Below are 22,393 nucleotides of genomic sequence, written 5' to 3' on the forward strand. Positions count from 1 at the left end.
ATGTCTGGAGACCAAACCTCGGTGGCTCTGGCGGGTTAGGTGAGGGAAAGATGTATATATAAAAAAAATTATATATACGGTGTGGGGAGCTCTAGGCTCCCCAATGCACGGGCATCACCCAAAGGTCATGTAGGCCTTATTTCCATTGGACATGGGGATAGATAATATTCATAAAATTGTATAAAAGGGGAAAGTCGTCTTAAAAAGAGTTAAAAAAGGTACTGCATAGAGTTTAACCTTAATTAGAAACTTTATTAAAAAACCATAAAAACACCCATTTGTAGGCCCCATCTCCCCGTCTCATTGTGAGTTGTCCATTCCCTGGACCCTTTTCTCTCTTTTGCAGGTAAGTCTCTTTTTTTCCTTCCTTTTGCAGGGTTTTTTCTCAGGTAAGTGTGGGAAATGGACAACTCGTGGACCAGGTAAGTGGGGGTATGTGAGAGCTCATCCTGACCTGTTCACGGTGGAACCCTTTCCTCTTTTCTACCGTTGAAGGGCCTAGAGGTTGTGTTTAGGGTTCCACCTAGGTCAGGTGAGTATGGTTTTTATTGTGGGGGGTGTTTTCAGGGATAAGAAAAGTTATTTAAAAAGGTCCTGCTGCGAGGTTTGCCTTAATTAAAAACTTTACTAAAATCCCATAAAAACCCATGATAAAAATGGTTTTCTTCCAGTTTTTCTTCCCACCGGTGGCGAACCTCTCCCAGCCCCTCTTCTACCTTTTATAGGTTGGGGGTTAAGTTTAGGGTTAACACCACCGGAGAGGTAAGTATATTTTTGAGGGTATTTTATGGTTAAAAATAGTTCCGCTCTTCATTTAGGCAGGTAAGTATCTCCGCCCTGTTCTTCCATTCCTCTTGGTATAGGGTCTCCACCGAGAACACCTTTGACCCCTGGCTCCCCCCCAGCCGGGGTGGAGCATGAAGAAGGGGTCACCGAGGATGATGGTAAGTAAAAATGGAAGATTAAAAGCTGGAGATAAAATACCCGTAGGCCAAGACAAACAAGGGGAAGGGGGGATAAATTGTTTTCTAAAAACCGACAGCCTCGCTGTGATTTCTGATCGGCTGACTCTAGCCGGCAAGGTTGTTTAAAAAGAGTCAGCCGAATAAATTAAAAAGATATGGGCTTTAAGCCACAAATCTAAATGGGAGTGATTAAAATCAACTTCTCTTAAAAACCAAAGGGATTCGGATGTATAAAATCCCTTTGTCTATGCGGAGGGCCCTAGATACTATAGTGTATAAAAGTACACTGATAAAAACACCATATATTAGGACGAGGTGTAGATAAAAGCACTGGCCAGTTTCAATGTTTTTTGTATTTTTCTTGTGTTTTTCTATAAATTTTTGTATTTTTTGTTTTTTATTAAAACCACACAAAAACATGCACACTCGTAAAATTCACAAAAAACACGCTGGATAAAAGAGCCACCCCACACTCCCAAGGTGGCTCAGTGCTTAAAACCCCAGTATCCTATTAAAAATATGATGTAAAATCTGTACTAAAACACAGATGTTAAAATAGTAATAAAATCGGGCTCTCAGAGAAATTGATTAAAATAAAAAGACCATAAGTTAAAAACCATATGTTAAAAGCAGCGAGGCTGTAGGTTCTTTAAAACAAAATAAAAACTCCTAACGTTTCGGCCAACTCGACCTTCTTCAGAGGAGACATGGAGTGGAAGTGACAACACAGACAGGTAAGTAAGGGAAGTGGTCAGGGGGAGGGGCTTAAAAGCAGCGTCCTGATTGGGTAATCTTTAATTGTCCCACCTGAGCATATACCCAAATGTGTTTCAAATTGTCTCCTAACGACCGTAACCAGTCTCGGAGTTAGTTCCCACAAAGAAAGACAGACATTCCCAGTAAAAACAATAAATAAATAATTATCTTTTAAAACCACACATAAATAGGATCTCTAAAAGAGGTTCTCCCAAAAGTGTATGATTTAGGCCCATGTCTGGAGACCAAACCTCGGTGGCTCTGGCGGGTTAGGTGAGGGAAAGATGTATATATAAAAAAAATTATATATACGGTGTGGGGAGCTCTAGGCTCCCCAATGCACGGGCATCACCCAAAGGTCATGTAGGCCTTATTTCCATTGGACATGGGGATAGATAATATTCATAAAATTGTATAAAAGGGGAAAGTCGTCTTAAAAAGAGTTAAAAAAGGTACTGCATAGAGTTTAACCTTAATTAGAAACTTTATTAAAAAACCATAAAAACACCCATTTGTAGGCCCCATCTCCCCGTCTCATTGTGAGTTGTCCATTCCCTGGACCCTTTTCTCTCTTTTGCAGGTAAGTCTCTTTTTTTCCTTCCTTTTGCAGGGTTTTTTCTCAGGTAAGTGTGGGAAATGGACAACTCGTGGACCAGGTAAGTGGGGGTATGTGAGAGCTCATCCTGACCTGTTCACGGTGGAACCCTTTCCTCTTTTCTACCGTTGAAGGGCCTAGAGGTTGTGTTTAGGGTTCCACCTAGGTCAGGTGAGTATGGTTTTTATTGTGGGGGGTGTTTTCAGGGATAAGAAAAGTTATTTAAAAAGGTCCTGCTGCGAGGTTTGCCTTAATTAAAAACTTTACTAAAATCCCATAAAAACCCATGATAAAAATGGTTTTCTTCCAGTTTTTCTTCCCACCGGTGGCGAACCTCTCCCAGCCCCTCTTCTACCTTTTATAGGTTGGGGGTTAAGTTTAGGGTTAACACCACCGGAGAGGTAAGTATATTTTTGAGGGTATTTTATGGTTAAAAATAGTTCCGCTCTTCATTTAGGCAGGTAAGTATCTCCGCCCTGTTCTTCCATTCCTCTTGGTATAGGGTCTCCACCGAGAACACCTTTGACCCCTGGCTCCCCCCCAGCCGGGGTGGAGCATGAAGAAGGGGTCACCGAGGATGATGGTAAGTAAAAATGGAAGATTAAAAGCTGGAGATAAAATACCCGTAGGCCAAGACAAACAAGGGGAAGGGGGGATAAATTGTTTTCTAAAAACCGACAGCCTCGCTGTGATTTCTGATCGGCTGACTCTAGCCGGCAAGGTTGTTTAAAAAGAGTCAGCCGAATAAATTAAAAAGATATGGGCTTTAAGCCACAAATCTAAATGGGAGTGATTAAAATCAACTTCTCTTAAAAACCAAAGGGATTCGGATGTATAAAATCCCTTTGTCTATGCGGAGGGCCCTAGATACTATAGTGTATAAAAGTACACTGATAAAAACACCATATATTAGGACGAGGTGTAGATAAAAGCACTGGCCAGTTTCAATGTTTTTTGTATTTTTCTTGTGTTTTTCTATAAATTTTTGTATTTTTTGTTTTTTATTAAAACCACACAAAAACATGCACACTCGTAAAATTCACAAAAAACACGCTGGATAAAAGAGCCACCCCACACTCCCAAGGTGGCTCAGTGCTTAAAACCCCAGTATCCTATTAAAAATATGATGTAAAATCTGTACTAAAACACAGATGTTAAAATAGTAATAAAATCGGGCTCTCAGAGAAATTGATTAAAATAAAAAGACCATAAGTTAAAAACCATATGTTAAAAGCAGCGAGGCTGTAGGTTCTTTAAAACAAAATAAAAACTCCTAACGTTTCGGCCAACTCGACCTTCTTCAGAGGAGACATGGAGTGGAAGTGACAACACAGACAGGTAAGTAAGGGAAGTGGTCAGGGGGAGGGGCTTAAAAGCAGCGTCCTGATTGGGTAATCTTTAATTGTCCCACCTGAGCATATACCCAAATGTGTTTCAAATTGTCTCCTAACGACCGTAACCAGTCTCGGAGTTAGTTCCCACAAAGAAAGACAGACATTCCCAGTAAAAACAATAAATAAATAATTATCTTTTAAAACCACACATAAATAGGATCTCTAAAAGAGGTTCTCCCAAAAGTGTATGATTTAGGCCCATGTCTGGAGACCAAACCTCGGTGGCTCTGGCGGGTTAGGTGAGGGAAAGATGTATATATAAAAAAAATTATATATACGGTGTGGGGAGCTCTAGGCTCCCCAATGCACGGGCATCACCCAAAGGTCATGTAGGCCTTATTTCCATTGGACATGGGGATAGATAATATTCATAAAATTGTATAAAAGGGGAAAGTCGTCTTAAAAAGAGTTAAAAAAGGTACTGCATAGAGTTTAACCTTAATTAGAAACTTTATTAAAAAACCATAAAAACACCCATTTGTAGGCCCCATCTCCCCGTCTCATTGTGAGTTGTCCATTCCCTGGACCCTTTTCTCTCTTTTGCAGGTAAGTCTCTTTTTTTCCTTCCTTTTGCAGGGTTTTTTCTCAGGTAAGTGTGGGAAATGGACAACTCGTGGACCAGGTAAGTGGGGGTATGTGAGAGCTCATCCTGACCTGTTCACGGTGGAACCCTTTCCTCTTTTCTACCGTTGAAGGGCCTAGAGGTTGTGTTTAGGGTTCCACCTAGGTCAGGTGAGTATGGTTTTTATTGTGGGGGGTGTTTTCAGGGATAAGAAAAGTTATTTAAAAAGGTCCTGCTGCGAGGTTTGCCTTAATTAAAAACTTTACTAAAATCCCATAAAAACCCATGATAAAAATGGTTTTCTTCCAGTTTTTCTTCCCACCGGTGGCGAACCTCTCCCAGCCCCTCTTCTACCTTTTATAGGTTGGGGGTTAAGTTTAGGGTTAACACCACCGGAGAGGTAAGTATATTTTTGAGGGTATTTTATGGTTAAAAATAGTTCCGCTCTTCATTTAGGCAGGTAAGTATCTCCGCCCTGTTCTTCCATTCCTCTTGGTATAGGGTCTCCACCGAGAACACCTTTGACCCCTGGCTCCCCCCCAGCCGGGGTGGAGCATGAAGAAGGGGTCACCGAGGATGATGGTAAGTAAAAATGGAAGATTAAAAGCTGGAGATAAAATACCCGTAGGCCAAGACAAACAAGGGGAAGGGGGGATAAATTGTTTTCTAAAAACCGACAGCCTCGCTGTGATTTCTGATCGGCTGACTCTAGCCGGCAAGGTTGTTTAAAAAGAGTCAGCCGAATAAATTAAAAAGATATGGGCTTTAAGCCACAAATCTAAATGGGAGTGATTAAAATCAACTTCTCTTAAAAACCAAAGGGATTCGGATGTATAAAATCCCTTTGTCTATGCGGAGGGCCCTAGATACTATAGTGTATAAAAGTACACTGATAAAAACACCATATATTAGGACGAGGTGTAGATAAAAGCACTGGCCAGTTTCAATGTTTTTTGTATTTTTCTTGTGTTTTTCTATAAATTTTTGTATTTTTTGTTTTTTATTAAAACCACACAAAAACATGCACACTCGTAAAATTCACAAAAAACACGCTGGATAAAAGAGCCACCCCACACTCCCAAGGTGGCTCAGTGCTTAAAACCCCAGTATCCTATTAAAAATATGATGTAAAATCTGTACTAAAACACAGATGTTAAAATAGTAATAAAATCGGGCTCTCAGAGAAATTGATTAAAATAAAAAGACCATAAGTTAAAAACCATATGTTAAAAGCAGCGAGGCTGTAGGTTCTTTAAAACAAAATAAAAACTCCTAACGTTTCGGCCAACTCGACCTTCTTCAGAGGAGACATGGAGTGGAAGTGACAACACAGACAGGTAAGTAAGGGAAGTGGTCAGGGGGAGGGGCTTAAAAGCAGCGTCCTGATTGGGTAATCTTTAATTGTCCCACCTGAGCATATACCCAAATGTGTTTCAAATTGTCTCCTAACGACCGTAACCAGTCTCGGAGTTAGTTCCCACAAAGAAAGACAGACATTCCCAGTAAAAACAATAAATAAATAATTATCTTTTAAAACCACACATAAATAGGATCTCTAAAAGAGGTTCTCCCAAAAGTGTATGATTTAGGCCCATGTCTGGAGACCAAACCTCGGTGGCTCTGGCGGGTTAGGTGAGGGAAAGATGTATATATAAAAAAAATTATATATACGGTGTGGGGAGCTCTAGGCTCCCCAATGCACGGGCATCACCCAAAGGTCATGTAGGCCTTATTTCCATTGGACATGGGGATAGATAATATTCATAAAATTGTATAAAAGGGGAAAGTCGTCTTAAAAAGAGTTAAAAAAGGTACTGCATAGAGTTTAACCTTAATTAGAAACTTTATTAAAAAACCATAAAAACACCCATTTGTAGGCCCCATCTCCCCGTCTCATTGTGAGTTGTCCATTCCCTGGACCCTTTTCTCTCTTTTGCAGGTAAGTCTCTTTTTTTCCTTCCTTTTGCAGGGTTTTTTCTCAGGTAAGTGTGGGAAATGGACAACTCGTGGACCAGGTAAGTGGGGGTATGTGAGAGCTCATCCTGACCTGTTCACGGTGGAACCCTTTCCTCTTTTCTACCGTTGAAGGGCCTAGAGGTTGTGTTTAGGGTTCCACCTAGGTCAGGTGAGTATGGTTTTTATTGTGGGGGGTGTTTTCAGGGATAAGAAAAGTTATTTAAAAAGGTCCTGCTGCGAGGTTTGCCTTAATTAAAAACTTTACTAAAATCCCATAAAAACCCATGATAAAAATGGTTTTCTTCCAGTTTTTCTTCCCACCGGTGGCGAACCTCTCCCAGCCCCTCTTCTACCTTTTATAGGTTGGGGGTTAAGTTTAGGGTTAACACCACCGGAGAGGTAAGTATATTTTTGAGGGTATTTTATGGTTAAAAATAGTTCCGCTCTTCATTTAGGCAGGTAAGTATCTCCGCCCTGTTCTTCCATTCCTCTTGGTATAGGGTCTCCACCGAGAACACCTTTGACCCCTGGCTCCCCCCCAGCCGGGGTGGAGCATGAAGAAGGGGTCACCGAGGATGATGGTAAGTAAAAATGGAAGATTAAAAGCTGGAGATAAAATACCCGTAGGCCAAGACAAACAAGGGGAAGGGGGGATAAATTGTTTTCTAAAAACCGACAGCCTCGCTGTGATTTCTGATCGGCTGACTCTAGCCGGCAAGGTTGTTTAAAAAGAGTCAGCCGAATAAATTAAAAAGATATGGGCTTTAAGCCACAAATCTAAATGGGAGTGATTAAAATCAACTTCTCTTAAAAACCAAAGGGATTCGGATGTATAAAATCCCTTTGTCTATGCGGAGGGCCCTAGATACTATAGTGTATAAAAGTACACTGATAAAAACACCATATATTAGGACGAGGTGTAGATAAAAGCACTGGCCAGTTTCAATGTTTTTTGTATTTTTCTTGTGTTTTTCTATAAATTTTTGTATTTTTTGTTTTTTATTAAAACCACACAAAAACATGCACACTCGTAAAATTCACAAAAAACACGCTGGATAAAAGAGCCACCCCACACTCCCAAGGTGGCTCAGTGCTTAAAACCCCAGTATCCTATTAAAAATATGATGTAAAATCTGTACTAAAACACAGATGTTAAAATAGTAATAAAATCGGGCTCTCAGAGAAATTGATTAAAATAAAAAGACCATAAGTTAAAAACCATATGTTAAAAGCAGCGAGGCTGTAGGTTCTTTAAAACAAAATAAAAACTCCTAACGTTTCGGCCAACTCGACCTTCTTCAGAGGAGACATGGAGTGGAAGTGACAACACAGACAGGTAAGTAAGGGAAGTGGTCAGGGGGAGGGGCTTAAAAGCAGCGTCCTGATTGGGTAATCTTTAATTGTCCCACCTGAGCATATACCCAAATGTGTTTCAAATTGTCTCCTAACGACCGTAACCAGTCTCGGAGTTAGTTCCCACAAAGAAAGACAGACATTCCCAGTAAAAACAATAAATAAATAATTATCTTTTAAAACCACACATAAATAGGATCTCTAAAAGAGGTTCTCCCAAAAGTGTATGATTTAGGCCCATGTCTGGAGACCAAACCTCGGTGGCTCTGGCGGGTTAGGTGAGGGAAAGATGTATATATAAAAAAAATTATATATACGGTGTGGGGAGCTCTAGGCTCCCCAATGCACGGGCATCACCCAAAGGTCATGTAGGCCTTATTTCCATTGGACATGGGGATAGATAATATTCATAAAATTGTATAAAAGGGGAAAGTCGTCTTAAAAAGAGTTAAAAAAGGTACTGCATAGAGTTTAACCTTAATTAGAAACTTTATTAAAAAACCATAAAAACACCCATTTGTAGGCCCCATCTCCCCGTCTCATTGTGAGTTGTCCATTCCCTGGACCCTTTTCTCTCTTTTGCAGGTAAGTCTCTTTTTTTCCTTCCTTTTGCAGGGTTTTTTCTCAGGTAAGTGTGGGAAATGGACAACTCGTGGACCAGGTAAGTGGGGGTATGTGAGAGCTCATCCTGACCTGTTCACGGTGGAACCCTTTCCTCTTTTCTACCGTTGAAGGGCCTAGAGGTTGTGTTTAGGGTTCCACCTAGGTCAGGTGAGTATGGTTTTTATTGTGGGGGGTGTTTTCAGGGATAAGAAAAGTTATTTAAAAAGGTCCTGCTGCGAGGTTTGCCTTAATTAAAAACTTTACTAAAATCCCATAAAAACCCATGATAAAAATGGTTTTCTTCCAGTTTTTCTTCCCACCGGTGGCGAACCTCTCCCAGCCCCTCTTCTACCTTTTATAGGTTGGGGGTTAAGTTTAGGGTTAACACCACCGGAGAGGTAAGTATATTTTTGAGGGTATTTTATGGTTAAAAATAGTTCCGCTCTTCATTTAGGCAGGTAAGTATCTCCGCCCTGTTCTTCCATTCCTCTTGGTATAGGGTCTCCACCGAGAACACCTTTGACCCCTGGCTCCCCCCCAGCCGGGGTGGAGCATGAAGAAGGGGTCACCGAGGATGATGGTAAGTAAAAATGGAAGATTAAAAGCTGGAGATAAAATACCCGTAGGCCAAGACAAACAAGGGGAAGGGGGGATAAATTGTTTTCTAAAAACCGACAGCCTCGCTGTGATTTCTGATCGGCTGACTCTAGCCGGCAAGGTTGTTTAAAAAGAGTCAGCCGAATAAATTAAAAAGATATGGGCTTTAAGCCACAAATCTAAATGGGAGTGATTAAAATCAACTTCTCTTAAAAACCAAAGGGATTCGGATGTATAAAATCCCTTTGTCTATGCGGAGGGCCCTAGATACTATAGTGTATAAAAGTACACTGATAAAAACACCATATATTAGGACGAGGTGTAGATAAAAGCACTGGCCAGTTTCAATGTTTTTTGTATTTTTCTTGTGTTTTTCTATAAATTTTTGTATTTTTTGTTTTTTATTAAAACCACACAAAAACATGCACACTCGTAAAATTCACAAAAAACACGCTGGATAAAAGAGCCACCCCACACTCCCAAGGTGGCTCAGTGCTTAAAACCCCAGTATCCTATTAAAAATATGATGTAAAATCTGTACTAAAACACAGATGTTAAAATAGTAATAAAATCGGGCTCTCAGAGAAATTGATTAAAATAAAAAGACCATAAGTTAAAAACCATATGTTAAAAGCAGCGAGGCTGTAGGTTCTTTAAAACAAAATAAAAACTCCTAACGTTTCGGCCAACTCGACCTTCTTCAGAGGAGACATGGAGTGGAAGTGACAACACAGACAGGTAAGTAAGGGAAGTGGTCAGGGGGAGGGGCTTAAAAGCAGCGTCCTGATTGGGTAATCTTTAATTGTCCCACCTGAGCATATACCCAAATGTGTTTCAAATTGTCTCCTAACGACCGTAACCAGTCTCGGAGTTAGTTCCCACAAAGAAAGACAGACATTCCCAGTAAAAACAATAAATAAATAATTATCTTTTAAAACCACACATAAATAGGATCTCTAAAAGAGGTTCTCCCAAAAGTGTATGATTTAGGCCCATGTCTGGAGACCAAACCTCGGTGGCTCTGGCGGGTTAGGTGAGGGAAAGATGTATATATAAAAAAAATTATATATACGGTGTGGGGAGCTCTAGGCTCCCCAATGCACGGGCATCACCCAAAGGTCATGTAGGCCTTATTTCCATTGGACATGGGGATAGATAATATTCATAAAATTGTATAAAAGGGGAAAGTCGTCTTAAAAAGAGTTAAAAAAGGTACTGCATAGAGTTTAACCTTAATTAGAAACTTTATTAAAAAACCATAAAAACACCCATTTGTAGGCCCCATCTCCCCGTCTCATTGTGAGTTGTCCATTCCCTGGACCCTTTTCTCTCTTTTGCAGGTAAGTCTCTTTTTTTCCTTCCTTTTGCAGGGTTTTTTCTCAGGTAAGTGTGGGAAATGGACAACTCGTGGACCAGGTAAGTGGGGGTATGTGAGAGCTCATCCTGACCTGTTCACGGTGGAACCCTTTCCTCTTTTCTACCGTTGAAGGGCCTAGAGGTTGTGTTTAGGGTTCCACCTAGGTCAGGTGAGTATGGTTTTTATTGTGGGGGGTGTTTTCAGGGATAAGAAAAGTTATTTAAAAAGGTCCTGCTGCGAGGTTTGCCTTAATTAAAAACTTTACTAAAATCCCATAAAAACCCATGATAAAAATGGTTTTCTTCCAGTTTTTCTTCCCACCGGTGGCGAACCTCTCCCAGCCCCTCTTCTACCTTTTATAGGTTGGGGGTTAAGTTTAGGGTTAACACCACCGGAGAGGTAAGTATATTTTTGAGGGTATTTTATGGTTAAAAATAGTTCCGCTCTTCATTTAGGCAGGTAAGTATCTCCGCCCTGTTCTTCCATTCCTCTTGGTATAGGGTCTCCACCGAGAACACCTTTGACCCCTGGCTCCCCCCCAGCCGGGGTGGAGCATGAAGAAGGGGTCACCGAGGATGATGGTAAGTAAAAATGGAAGATTAAAAGCTGGAGATAAAATACCCGTAGGCCAAGACAAACAAGGGGAAGGGGGGATAAATTGTTTTCTAAAAACCGACAGCCTCGCTGTGATTTCTGATCGGCTGACTCTAGCCGGCAAGGTTGTTTAAAAAGAGTCAGCCGAATAAATTAAAAAGATATGGGCTTTAAGCCACAAATCTAAATGGGAGTGATTAAAATCAACTTCTCTTAAAAACCAAAGGGATTCGGATGTATAAAATCCCTTTGTCTATGCGGAGGGCCCTAGATACTATAGTGTATAAAAGTACACTGATAAAAACACCATATATTAGGACGAGGTGTAGATAAAAGCACTGGCCAGTTTCAATGTTTTTTGTATTTTTCTTGTGTTTTTCTATAAATTTTTGTATTTTTTGTTTTTTATTAAAACCACACAAAAACATGCACACTCGTAAAATTCACAAAAAACACGCTGGATAAAAGAGCCACCCCACACTCCCAAGGTGGCTCAGTGCTTAAAACCCCAGTATCCTATTAAAAATATGATGTAAAATCTGTACTAAAACACAGATGTTAAAATAGTAATAAAATCGGGCTCTCAGAGAAATTGATTAAAATAAAAAGACCATAAGTTAAAAACCATATGTTAAAAGCAGCGAGGCTGTAGGTTCTTTAAAACAAAATAAAAACTCCTAACGTTTCGGCCAACTCGACCTTCTTCAGAGGAGACATGGAGTGGAAGTGACAACACAGACAGGTAAGTAAGGGAAGTGGTCAGGGGGAGGGGCTTAAAAGCAGCGTCCTGATTGGGTAATCTTTAATTGTCCCACCTGAGCATATACCCAAATGTGTTTCAAATTGTCTCCTAACGACCGTAACCAGTCTCGGAGTTAGTTCCCACAAAGAAAGACAGACATTCCCAGTAAAAACAATAAATAAATAATTATCTTTTAAAACCACACATAAATAGGATCTCTAAAAGAGGTTCTCCCAAAAGTGTATGATTTAGGCCCATGTCTGGAGACCAAACCTCGGTGGCTCTGGCGGGTTAGGTGAGGGAAAGATGTATATATAAAAAAAATTATATATACGGTGTGGGGAGCTCTAGGCTCCCCAATGCACGGGCATCACCCAAAGGTCATGTAGGCCTTATTTCCATTGGACATGGGGATAGATAATATTCATAAAATTGTATAAAAGGGGAAAGTCGTCTTAAAAAGAGTTAAAAAAGGTACTGCATAGAGTTTAACCTTAATTAGAAACTTTATTAAAAAACCATAAAAACACCCATTTGTAGGCCCCATCTCCCCGTCTCATTGTGAGTTGTCCATTCCCTGGACCCTTTTCTCTCTTTTGCAGGTAAGTCTCTTTTTTTCCTTCCTTTTGCAGGGTTTTTTCTCAGGTAAGTGTGGGAAATGGACAACTCGTGGACCAGGTAAGTGGGGGTATGTGAGAGCTCATCCTGACCTGTTCACGGTGGAACCCTTTCCTCTTTTCTACCGTTGAAGGGCCTAGAGGTTGTGTTTAGGGTTCCACCTAGGTCAGGTGAGTATGGTTTTTATTGTGGGGGGTGTTTTCAGGGATAAGAAAAGTTATTTAAAAAGGTCCTGCTGCGAGGTTTGCCTTAATTAAAAACTTTACTAAAATCCCATAAAAACCCATGATAAAAATGGTTTTCTTCCAGTTTTTCTTCCCACCGGTGGCGAACCTCTCCCAGCCCCTCTTCTACCTTTTATAGGTTGGGGGTTAAGTTTAGGGTTAACACCACCGGAGAGGTAAGTATATTTTTGAGGGTATTTTATGGTTAAAAATAGTTCCGCTCTTCATTTAGGCAGGTAAGTATCTCCGCCCTGTTCTTCCATTCCTCTTGGTATAGGGTCTCCACCGAGAACACCTTTGACCCCTGGCTCCCCCCCAGCCGGGGTGGAGCATGAAGAAGGGGTCACCGAGGATGATGGTAAGTAAAAATGGAAGATTAAAAGCTGGAGATAAAATACCCGTAGGCCAAGACAAACAAGGGGAAGGGGGGATAAATTGTTTTCTAAAAACCGACAGCCTCGCTGTGATTTCTGATCGGCTGACTCTAGCCGGCAAGGTTGTTTAAAAAGAGTCAGCCGAATAAATTAAAAAGATATGGGCTTTAAGCCACAAATCTAAATGGGAGTGATTAAAATCAACTTCTCTTAAAAACCAAAGGGATTCGGATGTATAAAATCCCTTTGTCTATGCGGAGGGCCCTAGATACTATAGTGTATAAAAGTACACTGATAAAAACACCATATATTAGGACGAGGTGTAGATAAAAGCACTGGCCAGTTTCAATGTTTTTTGTATTTTTCTTGTGTTTTTCTATAAATTTTTGTATTTTTTGTTTTTTATTAAAACCACACAAAAACATGCACACTCGTAAAATTCACAAAAAACACGCTGGATAAAAGAGCCACCCCACACTCCCAAGGTGGCTCAGTGCTTAAAACCCCAGTATCCTATTAAAAATATGATGTAAAATCTGTACTAAAACACAGATGTTAAAATAGTAATAAAATCGGGCTCTCAGAGAAATTGATTAAAATAAAAAGACCATAAGTTAAAAACCATATGTTAAAAGCAGCGAGGCTGTAGGTTCTTTAAAACAAAATAAAAACTCCTAACGTTTCGGCCAACTCGACCTTCTTCAGAGGAGACATGGAGTGGAAGTGACAACACAGACAGGTAAGTAAGGGAAGTGGTCAGGGGGAGGGGCTTAAAAGCAGCGTCCTGATTGGGTAATCTTTAATTGTCCCACCTGAGCATATACCCAAATGTGTTTCAAATTGTCTCCTAACGACCGTAACCAGTCTCGGAGTTAGTTCCCACAAAGAAAGACAGACATTCCCAGTAAAAACAATAAATAAATAATTATCTTTTAAAACCACACATAAATAGGATCTCTAAAAGAGGTTCTCCCAAAAGTGTATGATTTAGGCCCATGTCTGGAGACCAAACCTCGGTGGCTCTGGCGGGTTAGGTGAGGGAAAGATGTATATATAAAAAAAATTATATATACGGTGTGGGGAGCTCTAGGCTCCCCAATGCACGGGCATCACCCAAAGGTCATGTAGGCCTTATTTCCATTGGACATGGGGATAGATAATATTCATAAAATTGTATAAAAGGGGAAAGTCGTCTTAAAAAGAGTTAAAAAAGGTACTGCATAGAGTTTAACCTTAATTAGAAACTTTATTAAAAAACCATAAAAACACCCATTTGTAGGCCCCATCTCCCCGTCTCATTGTGAGTTGTCCATTCCCTGGACCCTTTTCTCTCTTTTGCAGGTAAGTCTCTTTTTTTCCTTCCTTTTGCAGGGTTTTTTCTCAGGTAAGTGTGGGAAATGGACAACTCGTGGACCAGGTAAGTGGGGGTATGTGAGAGCTCATCCTGACCTGTTCACGGTGGAACCCTTTCCTCTTTTCTACCGTTGAAGGGCCTAGAGGTTGTGTTTAGGGTTCCACCTAGGTCAGGTGAGTATGGTTTTTATTGTGGGGGGTGTTTTCAGGGATAAGAAAAGTTATTTAAAAAGGTCCTGCTGCGAGGTTTGCCTTAATTAAAAACTTTACTAAAATCCCATAAAAACCCATGATAAAAATGGTTTTCTTCCAGTTTTTCTTCCCACCGGTGGCGAACCTCTCCCAGCCCCTCTTCTACCTTTTATAGGTTGGGGGTTAAGTTTAGGGTTAACACCACCGGAGAGGTAAGTATATTTTTGAGGGTATTTTATGGTTAAAAATAGTTCCGCTCTTCATTTAGGCAGGTAAGTATCTCCGCCCTGTTCTTCCATTCCTCTTGGTATAGGGTCTCCACCGAGAACACCTTTGACCCCTGGCTCCCCCCCAGCCGGGGTGGAGCATGAAGAAGGGGTCACCGAGGATGATGGTAAGTAAAAATGGAAGATTAAAAGCTGGAGATAAAATACCCGTAGGCCAAGACAAACAAGGGGAAGGGGGGATAAATTGTTTTCTAAAAACCGACAGCCTCGCTGTGATTTCTGATCGGCTGACTCTAGCCGGCAAGGTTGTTTAAAAAGAGTCAGCCGAATAAATTAAAAAGATATGGGCTTTAAGCCACAAATCTAAATGGGAGTGATTAAAATCAACTTCTCTTAAAAACCAAAGGGATTCGGATGTATAAAATCCCTTTGTCTATGCGGAGGGCCCTAGATACTATAGTGTATAAAAGTACACTGATAAAAACACCATATATTAGGACGAGGTGTAGATAAAAGCACTGGCCAGTTTCAATGTTTTTTGTATTTTTCTTGTGTTTTTCTATAAATTTTTGTATTTTTTGTTTTTTATTAAAACCACACAAAAACATGCACACTCGTAAAATTCACAAAAAACACGCTGGATAAAAGAGCCACCCCACACTCCCAAGGTGGCTCAGTGCTTAAAACCCCAGTATCCTATTAAAAATATGATGTAAAATCTGTACTAAAACACAGATGTTAAAATAGTAATAAAATCGGGCTCTCAGAGAAATTGATTAAAATAAAAAGACCATAAGTTAAAAACCATATGTTAAAAGCAGCGAGGCTGTAGGTTCTTTAAAACAAAATAAAAACTCCTAACGTTTCGGCCAACTCGACCTTCTTCAGAGGAGACATGGAGTGGAAGTGACAACACAGACAGGTAAGTAAGGGAAGTGGTCAGGGGGAGGGGCTTAAAAGCAGCGTCCTGATTGGGTAATCTTTAATTGTCCCACCTGAGCATATACCCAAATGTGTTTCAAATTGTCTCCTAACGACCGTAACCAGTCTCGGAGTTAGTTCCCACAAAGAAAGACAGACATTCCCAGTAAAAACAATAAATAAATAATTATCTTTTAAAACCACACATAAATAGGATCTCTAAAAGAGGTTCTCCCAAAAGTGTATGATTTAGGCCCATGTCTGGAGACCAAACCTCGGTGGCTCTGGCGGGTTAGGTGAGGGAAAGATGTATATATAAAAAAAATTATATATACGGTGTGGGGAGCTCTAGGCTCCCCAATGCACGGGCATCACCCAAAGGTCATGTAGGCCTTATTTCCATTGGACATGGGGATAGATAATATTCATAAAATTGTATAAAAGGGGAAAGTCGTCTTAAAAAGAGTTAAAAAAGGTACTGCATAGAGTTTAACCTTAATTAGAAACTTTATTAAAAAACCATAAAAACACCCATTTGTAGGCCCCATCTCCCCGTCTCATTGTGAGTTGTCCATTCCCTGGACCCTTTTCTCTCTTTTGCAGGTAAGTCTCTTTTTTTCCTTCCTTTTGCAGGGTTTTTTCTCAGGTAAGTGTGGGAAATGGACAACTCGTGGACCAGGTAAGTGGGGGTATGTGAGAGCTCATCCTGACCTGTTCACGGTGGAACCCTTTCCTCTTTTCTACCGTTGAAGGGCCTAGAGGTTGTGTTTAGGGTTCCACCTAGGTCAGGTGAGTATGGTTTTTATTGTGGGGGGTGTTTTCAGGGATAAGAAAAGTTATTTAAAAAGGTCCTGCTGCGAGGTTTGCCTTAATTAAAAACTTTACTAAAATCCCATAAAAACCCATGATAAAAATGGTTTTCTTCCAGTTTTTCTTCCCACCGGTGGCGAACCTCTCCCAGCCCCTCTTCTACCTTTTATAGGTTGGGGGTTAAGTTTAGGGTTAACACCACCGGAGAGGTAAGTATATTTTTGAGGGTATTTTATGGTTAAAAATAGTTCCGCTCTTCATTTAGGCAGGTAAGTATCTCCGCCCTGTTCTTCCATTCCTCTTGGTATAGGGTCTCCACCGAGAACACCTTTGACCCCTGGCTCCCCCCCAGCCGGGGTGGAGCATGAAGAAGGGGTCACCGAGGATGATGGTAAGTAAAAATGGAAGATTAAAAGCTGGAGATAAAATACCCGTAGGCCAAGACAAACAAGGGGAAGGGGGGATAAATTGTTTTCTAAAAACCGACAGCCTCGCTGTGATTTCTGATCGGCTGACTCTAGCCGGCAAGGTTGTTTAAAAAGAGTCAGCCGAATAAATTAAAAAGATATGGGCTTTAAGCCACAAATCTAAATGGGAGTGATTAAAATCAACTTCTCTTAAAAACCAAAGGGATTCGGATGTATAAAATCCCTTTGTCTATGCGGAGGGCCCTAGATACTATAGTGTATAAAAGTACACTGATAAAAACACCATATATTAGGACGAGGTGTAGATAAAAGCACTGGCCAGTTTCAATGTTTTTTGTATTTTTCTTGTGTTTTTCTATAAATTTTTGTATTTTTTGTTTTTTATTAAAACCACACAAAAACATGCACACTCGTAAAATTCACAAAAAACACGCTGGATAAAAGAGCCACCCCACACTCCCAAGGTGGCTCAGTGCTTAAAACCCCAGTATCCTATTAAAAATATGATGTAAAATCTGTACTAAAACACAGATGTTAAAATAGTAATAAAATCGGGCTCTCAGAGAAATTGATTAAAATAAAAAGACCATAAGTTAAAAACCATATGTTAAAAGCAGCGAGGCTGTAGGTTCTTTAAAACAAAATAAAAACTCCTAACGTTTCGGCCAACTCGACCTTCTTCAGAGGAGACATGGAGTGGAAGTGACAACACAGACAGGTAAGTAAGGGAAGTGGTCAGGGGGAGGGGCTTAAAAGCAGCGTCCTGATTGGGTAATCTTTAATTGTCCCACCTGAGCATATACCCAAATGTGTTTCAAATTGTCTCCTAACGACCGTAACCAGTCTCGGAGTTAGTTCCCACAAAGAAAGACAGACATTCCCAGTAAAAACAATAAATAAATAATTATCTTTTAAAACCACACATAAATAGGATCTCTAAAAGAGGTTCTCCCAAAAGTGTATGATTTAGGCCCATGTCTGGAGACCAAACCTCGGTGGCTCTGGCGGGTTAGGTGAGGGAAAGATGTATATATAAAAAAAATTATATATACGGTGTGGGGAGCTCTAGGCTCCCCAATGCACGGGCATCACCCAAAGGTCATGTAGGCCTTATTTCCATTGGACATGGGGATAGATAATATTCATAAAATTGTATAAAAGGGGAAAGTCGTCTTAAAAAGAGTTAAAAAAGGTACTGCATAGAGTTTAACCTTAATTAGAAACTTTATTAAAAAACCATAAAAACACCCATTTGTAGGCCCCATCTCCCCGTCTCATTGTGAGTTGTCCATTCCCTGGACCCTTTTCTCTCTTTTGCAGGTAAGTCTCTTTTTTTCCTTCCTTTTGCAGGGTTTTTTCTCAGGTAAGTGTGGGAAATGGACAACTCGTGGACCAGGTAAGTGGGGGTATGTGAGAGCTCATCCTGACCTGTTCACGGTGGAACCCTTTCCTCTTTTCTACCGTTGAAGGGCCTAGAGGTTGTGTTTAGGGTTCCACCTAGGTCAGGTGAGTATGGTTTTTATTGTGGGGGGTGTTTTCAGGGATAAGAAAAGTTATTTAAAAAGGTCCTGCTGCGAGGTTTGCCTTAATTAAAAACTTTACTAAAATCCCATAAAAACCCATGATAAAAATGGTTTTCTTCCAGTTTTTCTTCCCACCGGTGGCGAACCTCTCCCAGCCCCTCTTCTACCTTTTATAGGTTGGGGGTTAAGTTTAGGGTTAACACCACCGGAGAGGTAAGTATATTTTTGAGGGTATTTTATGGTTAAAAATAGTTCCGCTCTTCATTTAGGCAGGTAAGTATCTCCGCCCTGTTCTTCCATTCCTCTTGGTATAGGGTCTCCACCGAGAACACCTTTGACCCCTGGCTCCCCCCCAGCCGGGGTGGAGCATGAAGAAGGGGTCACCGAGGATGATGGTAAGTAAAAATGGAAGATTAAAAGCTGGAGATAAAATACCCGTAGGCCAAGACAAACAAGGGGAAGGGGGGATAAATTGTTTTCTAAAAACCGACAGCCTCGCTGTGATTTCTGATCGGCTGACTCTAGCCGGCAAGGTTGTTTAAAAAGAGTCAGCCGAATAAATTAAAAAGATATGGGCTTTAAGCCACAAATCTAAATGGGAGTGATTAAAATCAACTTCTCTTAAAAACCAAAGGGATTCGGATGTATAAAATCCCTTTGTCTATGCGGAGGGCCCTAGATACTATAGTGTATAAAAGTACACTGATAAAAACACCATATATTAGGACGAGGTGTAGATAAAAGCACTGGCCAGTTTCAATGTTTTTTGTATTTTTCTTGTGTTTTTCTATAAATTTTTGTATTTTTTGTTTTTTATTAAAACCACACAAAAACATGCACACTCGTAAAATTCACAAAAAACACGCTGGATAAAAGAGCCACCCCACACTCCCAAGGTGGCTCAGTGCTTAAAACCCCAGTATCCTATTAAAAATATGATGTAAAATCTGTACTAAAACACAGATGTTAAAATAGTAATAAAATCGGGCTCTCAGAGAAATTGATTAAAATAAAAAGACCATAAGTTAAAAACCATATGTTAAAAGCAGCGAGGCTGTAGGTTCTTTAAAACAAAATAAAAACTCCTAACGTTTCGGCCAACTCGACCTTCTTCAGAGGAGACATGGAGTGGAAGTGACAACACAGACAGGTAAGTAAGGGAAGTGGTCAGGGGGAGGGGCTTAAAAGCAGCGTCCTGATTGGGTAATCTTTAATTGTCCCACCTGAGCATATACCCAAATGTGTTTCAAATTGTCTCCTAACGACCGTAACCAGTCTCGGAGTTAGTTCCCACAAAGAAAGACAGACATTCCCAGTAAAAACAATAAATAAATAATTATCTTTTAAAACCACACATAAATAGGATCTCTAAAAGAGGTTCTCCCAAAAGTGTATGATTTAGGCCCATGTCTGGAGACCAAACCTCGGTGGCTCTGGCGGGTTAGGTGAGGGAAAGATGTATATATAAAAAAAATTATATATACGGTGTGGGGAGCTCTAGGCTCCCCAATGCACGGGCATCACCCAAAGGTCATGTAGGCCTTATTTCCATTGGACATGGGGATAGATAATATTCATAAAATTGTATAAAAGGGGAAAGTCGTCTTAAAAAGAGTTAAAAAAGGTACTGCATAGAGTTTAACCTTAATTAGAAACTTTATTAAAAAACCATAAAAACACCCATTTGTAGGCCCCATCTCCCCGTCTCATTGTGAGTTGTCCATTCCCTGGACCCTTTTCTCTCTTTTGCAGGTAAGTCTCTTTTTTTCCTTCCTTTTGCAGGGTTTTTTCTCAGGTAAGTGTGGGAAATGGACAACTCGTGGACCAGGTAAGTGGGGGTATGTGAGAGCTCATCCTGACCTGTTCACGGTGGAACCCTTTCCTCTTTTCTACCGTTGAAGGGCCTAGAGGTTGTGTTTAGGGTTCCACCTAGGTCAGGTGAGTATGGTTTTTATTGTGGGGGGTGTTTTCAGGGATAAGAAAAGTTATTTAAAAAGGTCCTGCTGCGAGGTTTGCCTTAATTAAAAACTTTACTAAAATCCCATAAAAACCCATGATAAAAATGGTTTTCTTCCAGTTTTTCTTCCCACCGGTGGCGAACCTCTCCCAGCCCCTCTTCTACCTTTTATAGGTTGGGGGTTAAGTTTAGGGTTAACACCACCGGAGAGGTAAGTATATTTTTGAGGGTATTTTATGGTTAAAAATAGTTCCGCTCTTCATTTAGGCAGGTAAGTATCTCCGCCCTGTTCTTCCATTCCTCTTGGTATAGGGTCTCCACCGAGAACACCTTTGACCCCTGGCTCCCCCCCAGCCGGGGTGGAGCATGAAGAAGGGGTCACCGAGGATGATGGTAAGTAAAAATGGAAGATTAAAAGCTGGAGATAAAATACCCGTAGGCCAAGACAAACAAGGGGAAGGGGGGATAAATTGTTTTCTAAAAACCGACAGCCTCGCTGTGATTTCTGATCGGCTGACTCTAGCCGGCAAGGTTGTTTAAAAAGAGTCAGCCGAATAAATTAAAAAGATATGGGCTTTAAGCCACAAATCTAAATGGGAGTGATTAAAATCAACTTCTCTTAAAAACCAAAGGGATTCGGATGTATAAAATCCCTTTGTCTATGCGGAGGGCCCTAGATACTATAGTGTATAAAAGTACACTGATAAAAACACCATATATTAGGACGAGGTGTAGATAAAAGCACTGGCCAGTTTCAATGTTTTTTGTATTTTTCTTGTGTTTTTCTATAAATTTTTGTATTTTTTGTTTTTTATTAAAACCACACAAAAACATGCACACTCGTAAAATTCACAAAAAACACGCTGGATAAAAGAGCCACCCCACACTCCCAAGGTGGCTCAGTGCTTAAAACCCCAGTATCCTATTAAAAATATGATGTAAAATCTGTACTAAAACACAGATGTTAAAATAGTAATAAAATCGGGCTCTCAGAGAAATTGATTAAAATAAAAAGACCATAAGTTAAAAACCATATGTTAAAAGCAGCGAGGCTGTAGGTTCTTTAAAACAAAATAAAAACTCCTAACGTTTCGGCCAACTCGACCTTCTTCAGAGGAGACATGGAGTGGAAGTGACAACACAGACAGGTAAGTAAGGGAAGTGGTCAGGGGGAGGGGCTTAAAAGCAGCGTCCTGATTGGGTAATCTTTAATTGTCCCACCTGAGCATATACCCAAATGTGTTTCAAATTGTCTCCTAACGACCGTAACCAGTCTCGGAGTTAGTTCCCACAAAGAAAGACAGACATTCCCAGTAAAAACAATAAATAAATAATTATCTTTTAAAACCACACATAAATAGGATCTCTAAAAGAGGTTCTCCCAAAAGTGTATGATTTAGGCCCATGTCTGGAGACCAAACCTCGGTGGCTCTGGCGGGTTAGGTGAGGGAAAGATGTATATATAAAAAAAATTATATATACGGTGTGGGGAGCTCTAGGCTCCCCAATGCACGGGCATCACCCAAAGGTCATGTAGGCCTTATTTCCATTGGACATGGGGATAGATAATATTCATAAAATTGTATAAAAGGGGAAAGTCGTCTTAAAAAGAGTTAAAAAAGGTACTGCATAGAGTTTAACCTTAATTAGAAACTTTATTAAAAAACCATAAAAACACCCATTTGTAGGCCCCATCTCCCCGTCTCATTGTGAGTTGTCCATTCCCTGGACCCTTTTCTCTCTTTTGCAGGTAAGTCTCTTTTTTTCCTTCCTTTTGCAGGGTTTTTTCTCAGGTAAGTGTGGGAAATGGACAACTCGTGGACCAGGTAAGTGGGGGTATGTGAGAGCTCATCCTGACCTGTTCACGGTGGAACCCTTTCCTCTTTTCTACCGTTGAAGGGCCTAGAGGTTGTGTTTAGGGTTCCACCTAGGTCAGGTGAGTATGGTTTTTATTGTGGGGGGTGTTTTCAGGGATAAGAAAAGTTATTTAAAAAGGTCCTGCTGCGAGGTTTGCCTTAATTAAAAACTTTACTAAAATCCCATAAAAACCCATGATAAAAATGGTTTTCTTCCAGTTTTTCTTCCCACCGGTGGCGAACCTCTCCCAGCCCCTCTTCTACCTTTTATAGGTTGGGGGTTAAGTTTAGGGTTAACACCACCGGAGAGGTAAGTATATTTTTGAGGGTATTTTATGGTTAAAAATAGTTCCGCTCTTCATTTAGGGTTAGGGTTAGGGTTAGGGGTTAGGGTTAGGGTTAGGGTTAGGGGTTAGGGTTAGGGTTAGGGTTAGGG

At 40.5% G+C, this 22,393-nt stretch overlaps 1 protein-coding gene across 1 annotated transcript; it reads left to right on the forward strand.

The window, feature by feature from the left end:
- On the forward strand, positions 1-20,494 carry LOC134106204 (basic salivary proline-rich protein 3-like; the record flags this gene model as incomplete). The annotated part of the gene is made up of 12 exons (XM_062558215.1): positions 1-34; positions 864-944; positions 2,819-2,899; positions 4,774-4,854; positions 6,729-6,809; positions 8,684-8,764; positions 10,639-10,719; positions 12,594-12,674; positions 14,549-14,629; positions 16,504-16,584; positions 18,459-18,539; positions 20,414-20,494. Coding segments are annotated over exons 1-12 (925 nt in total), but the record flags the coding sequence as incomplete, so codon positions are not given.
- Between the last annotated feature and the right edge of the window lie 1,899 nt (positions 20,495-22,393).

The sequence above is a fragment of the Pungitius pungitius genome, chromosome 16 (genome assembly GCF_949316345.1).
Source record: "Pungitius pungitius chromosome 16, fPunPun2.1, whole genome shotgun sequence".
Classification (NCBI taxonomy): domain Eukaryota; kingdom Metazoa; phylum Chordata; class Actinopteri; order Perciformes; family Gasterosteidae; genus Pungitius; species Pungitius pungitius.